The sequence below is a fragment of the Gekko japonicus genome, unplaced genomic scaffold, assembly GCF_001447785.1.
Source record: "Gekko japonicus isolate JY-2015 unplaced genomic scaffold, Gekko_japonicus_V1.1 scaffold848, whole genome shotgun sequence".
Lineage (NCBI taxonomy): Eukaryota > Metazoa > Chordata > Lepidosauria > Squamata > Gekkonidae > Gekko > Gekko japonicus.
In genome coordinates, this window is record NW_015170299.1 from 8327 (window position 1) to 13609 (window position 5283).

General features: G+C 38.2%; 1 protein-coding gene across 1 annotated transcript; it reads left to right on the forward strand.

Moving 5' to 3' along the window:
* Positions 1 to 1464: 1464 nt before the first annotated feature.
* Positions 1465 to 3048, forward strand: CHRM5 (cholinergic receptor, muscarinic 5). Its single transcript, XM_015417936.1, has one exon. It carries the CDS (start codon positions 1465 to 1467, stop codon positions 3046 to 3048), a length of 1584 nt encoding a protein of 527 aa, XP_015273422.1.
* The last annotated feature ends 2235 nt before the right edge of the window (positions 3049 to 5283 follow it).

Sequence of the window (5283 nt, forward strand, 5' to 3'; positions counted from 1 at the left end):
CAGAAGTGTATTAGCACTTCCCCCTCTTCCTGCCTGCTGCTGAATGGCTAGAATGTGAGCCCTACCTTATTCCAGTTTGCCTTTTAGTGGAACTCAAACCCCTCACTTCAGTGAGCTACTGGGAAATATGAAAGTTCTATCCCATGTACAGAGTTTTTATCATGTTGGCTTGAGAGAATAATCCAAAACATACCTAATCATTCCTCTTGGATTAATATTTCAAACTATTTATCAGACTTTTGCTTGATAAGGAGTTCTGCATCACTAAGCATCCTTCATACTAACAGCAATAGAATGAACTAACCCAGTTTCTAAGATCTCTCGGCCCCTCTCCCACCTGAGCTCGAGCGTATAGCTATGGTGGGGTGCATTTTCAGTACTGGAAGTCTGATTTTGAAATACTCTGCTCAGGCAGCTTCAGAAGCTCCCTGCATTAATTTCTTTTAAGGTACCAAGACCTTTTAGTTTTCCATATGCATGAAAATGCTTTTGCTCTTTTATGGCAGCTTTATTGAAATTCTGATTTTCTCATTCTGCTGCCAATTATTATTATTGTTTTATTGCCTCTGGTTTTTTTCATATATTGCTTTTATTTGTTTGCAGATTGGTTTTACTATAAACTGCTTTGGGGACCTTTAAAGTGAAAAAATTAGTTCATAATATTTTAAGTCAATACAAAATAAATGGAGGTTTATCTGATAAGGTATCACTGTGACCAATGTTCCCTCTAAGCTGTGGAGTCTTGTGAGCACAACTTCTACTTTGTGAGCTACTGGCATTAAAGTTGTGAGCGCAATTTGGCTGCTGCATACAGTTTGGTGTAGTGGTTAAGAGCCAGTTTGGTGTAGTGGTTAAGTGTGCGGACTCTAATCTGGGAGAACCGGGTTTGATTCCCCACTCCTCCACTTGCACCTGCTGATGTGACCTTGGGTCAGTCACAAGCTCTGGCACAGCTGTCCTTGAAAAAGAGCAGTTTGTGTCAGAGTTCTCTCAGCCCCACCCACCTCACAGGGTGTCTGTTGTGGGGAGGGGAAGGGAGAGGAGTTTGTAAGCCGCTCTGAGACACCAAGTGAAGGGCGGGGTATAAATCCAATCTCTTCTTCTTCTTATTATTATTATTATTAGTCTGCTCTGGAGCCATCCTTCCTGAGCTAAGACAAAAATGTGTGAGCCGGAGGCTAAAAAACTGTGAGCTAGCTCACACTGCTTAGAGGGAACACTGATGTGACTACTTTGTATGTGAAAAACTGGTCACAGAATATTATAAAATATCTTTGAAATTCAGTGTAATTAAAATTGAAATTATATTTCACCATTTTCTTATGCAAATAAATTTGGCAGCAACCCATTATTATTTCATAAGCTTCCTCTCTCTTTCTCTCTCATTAAAAAGGTGTCTTCAAAGGAAGATGAAAAATCTAGAGCAACTTTTAAAAGCCTGATGTTAACACACCAAGAAAAAGGATGGAAGAAAAAATTTATAACAATTCAACCAATGGTACAACTGCTAACCATAAACATTCAGGAGGACATAGTCTTTGGGAAGTAATTACCATTGCTACTGTAACAGCAATTTTAAGTTTAATAACCATTGTAGGGAATGTTCTTGTAATGATATCCTTCAAAGTCAACAGCCAGCTCAAGACAGTAAACAATTACTATTTACTCAGTCTTGCTTGTGCAGACCTTATCATTGGAATATTCTCTATGAATCTTTATACATCCTACATATTAATAGGTCACTGGTCTCTTGGAAGTCTGGCATGTGACTTATGGTTAGCTCTGGATTATGTAGCTAGCAATGCCTCAGTGATGAATTTGCTGGTTATCAGTTTTGACCGTTATTTTTCTATTACGAGACCATTGACCTACAGGGCTAAACGCACACCCAAAAGGGCTGGCATTATGATTGGTCTAGCTTGGTTAATTTCCTTTGTCCTGTGGGCACCAGTAATCTTATGTTGGCAGTACTTTGTAGGGGAACGAACTGTCCCACATGGAGAATGCCAAATACAATTTTTATATGAACCCATTGTCACCTTTGGTACTGCAATTGCTGCATTCTATATCCCAGTTTCAGTGATGACAATTTTGTATTGCCGTATTTATAAGGAGACTGAAAAACGCACCAAGGACCTGGCTGAACTTCAAGGGTCCCATTCAGTGGCTGAATTTGAAATGATAAAGCCTCAGAAAGCTCTGCTAAAGTCCTGCTTTAGTTGCAAGCAGCAAAATTTGGTCAAAAGGGAAAGATGCCAGGCTTCGTGGTCTTCATCCAGCCAAAGTACTTCTGCAACAGCAAAAGCATCTCAGATCCAAAATACTTGTCATGACTGGTCTAAGGCAGACCAGCTAACCACCTGCAGCAGCTATGCATCCTCAGAAGAGGAGGATAAACATGCTTCTGATTCCGTCTTTCAAGTAGCATATAAGACCTCAGTAAAACGCAATGATGAAGAGCATAAAGAAGAGAAAAGGGAAGCTTTTATAAAAGACCAGCCTAGGGAAACGGACTATGAAACCCAGAAATACTTCCTAACGCCAACCAAAGGCCATGTTCAAAAGAGTAACAAATGTGTAGCTTATAAATTCCGGTTGGTGGTTAAAGCTGATGGTACCCCAGAAACCAACAACGGCTGCCGAAAAGTAAAAATCACTCCTTGTTCTGCTTCTTTATCCAAGGATGCTTCCATCAAAGGTATGGATCCAAATATAAACAATCAAATTACTAAAAGAAAAAGAATGGTTCTTATAAAGGAACGTAAAGCAGCCCAGACTTTAAGTGCCATTCTTCTAGCTTTCATAATCACCTGGACGCCCTATAATATAATGGTTTTGGTCTCCACATTCTGCTCAGATTGTATTCCTCCAACACTGTGGCACCTTGGCTACTGGTTATGCTATGTGAATAGTACTGTTAATCCAATCTGTTATGCTCTTTGTAACAAAACTTTCAGAAAAACCTTTAAATTGTTGCTCTTTTGTCAGTGGAAGAAGAAGAAAATGGAAGAAAAATTATACTGGCAGGGTAATACAAAGCTGCCTTAAATTTAAATTAAAGAGTTAGAAAAATGATTGACCTTGGCCAAGCACTGTAACTTGGCTTCAAGTCTTTAAAAATTTGTTGCTTTGCATGTTTGGAGACACAAGAAGCACAATTTGTATGATGATGATAGATCCTTGTGGCTATGAAGAGCAGCCCCAATAATGAACATTTTTATACTAAATGGAACAGTATTAATGTCAATATAGAAAGTCTCTTGTCCACGTTTCAGCTAGATAAAGAATAATGGACTTTAATTATTAGTGATGGAACAGACCCATAAATTTATCAGATCCATCTGTCTGGAAAGTAACATTGTACTTTCCTTTTAAAAAAATCTTAAGCTTTGTCCACTTTAGTTATAGCTCTCCGATGAAACAAGGCTTGCATCACTTACTCTGCAAAACTGTGTCTTAATTTGGTGGAAACAAAAGGAAGTAAAATGCCAGTGTTCAACAGTAACATGTTTAGACTGTAAAGATTTTAGAAGATAAACTGTTGGGGGCGAGTGAATTGCAATGCTTCTGTTTGGATCATTATTTTTTTTCTGTAGCAACAGAGAGAAGGCTTGTAGGGAATAGACGGTATGATGTCATTTGAAAATGGAGAAGCCATTTACAACACAAACTGTCAGATAATGCCAACTACAAAGAAGGGAGCAGTTGATTGCCATTTTAATTTTATTTGTCCATACTTGGATGGTTTGGGAGGTTGTTTTTTTAAAAAAAATCCAACATATTAGTCTGAACTTTTGATTACATGCTACATTTCTCATGACTGCAATCCAGTGTATGGCGTCCAAGAAAAAGATAAAATGACTTATTAAGTTTTTCATTACCATGCCTGATAACTGTCTTGACACCTGATTCTAAATATATGTGCAGTAACCGCTGACCTGGATAGTCCAGGCTAGCCCAATCTTGTCAGATCTTGGAAACTAAATAGGGTCAGCCCTGGTTAATACTATTATTAAAAAGTATTAGTCTCATTACATTTGTTGATTTTGAGACTGAAATTTTATTCTCTAGTCTTTAAAGCAGGTACAAGAAATCAATTAGTTGAATTGTCAGTCTGTTTACAAATAACATATTAAAATAGTTCCAGAGGTGTATTAGTCTATTGCAGCAAAAATAGACAGGAATCTTGTGTCACTTTACAAATTAACAACATTTTATCTGAACATAAGCTTTTGTGGATTGGAACCCACCATCCAAAGAAGTGGATTCTGCTCAATGAAATCTTATACTGGAATAAAATGTTGCCAGTTTGTAACTTACCACAAGACTCTAGTTCATATTTTAAAAGATTGGTTTTGCTTAATGGTGAAATAGGGCAGGCTTGTAAAAATGTGTATTTTCACAATCATAAAGCTAGAACTTATGCACCTTCTTATCCAGAGTTTTACAGATGTTTTATTCATTTTATGGTTTTGAGTCAGTATTCTCCATGGATCATCATGACATCATCTAGCTTTGTCAAACAGAAATGACAACAATGAGAAAAAGAGAACATTCCACTCCCTACTTCTCTGTCCTTTGGATTGTTGGTGTCAGTAGCTGAATGACTCAGTCCCCAGCAATAGTCCACATGGCATCAGCTGCAAGTTGCTGAAGTTACATCTCTTCTGCCAGAGTAGGAGGAAGAAAAATGTTTATTTGATGGCTATTTTAGTGCCTCTGTACATAAAGAGAAGAATTTATGACATGTAGCTGTTGTGTTGCAGTAGTCATGACAATCTGATGAGATAGACAGTAAGTGATCTGACAACTGCAGTCAAAATCAGCTATCAAAGTAAACAAATATTGGCACAAAAGCACAGCAGTATTATAATGCACAACGTAGTATGAAAATAAGGCAATATATACATGGGTGTATAGAGAGTTCAAGCTTTTAAATGTTAAAAATCCTGGAAATTCTATCCCAGCTCCCTGAGCCATGCATTTCTTGGCAGACCTGGGAAATCTCAGTGCACAGAGAACTACTGGCAAGGGTTTCCCTCTATGGCAAGGGTTTGCCATAGGATGCTGCTCATATGGAAAAGCCCCTTCCATGAAGCAAATACAGAAGACCATTCCTGCAGGAGTTCTGTTTGCTGACTGAAGTACACAGGTTCTGGGTTGCAAGCTAAGGCCACAATCTGACACAAAGAAATCCAGTACTAAAGGCTCAATGAGGAAGTCTGCTTGCTAGCTCCAGAACTTTAAAGATCTATGCTTTCATGGGATAAATTCAATTTTGTG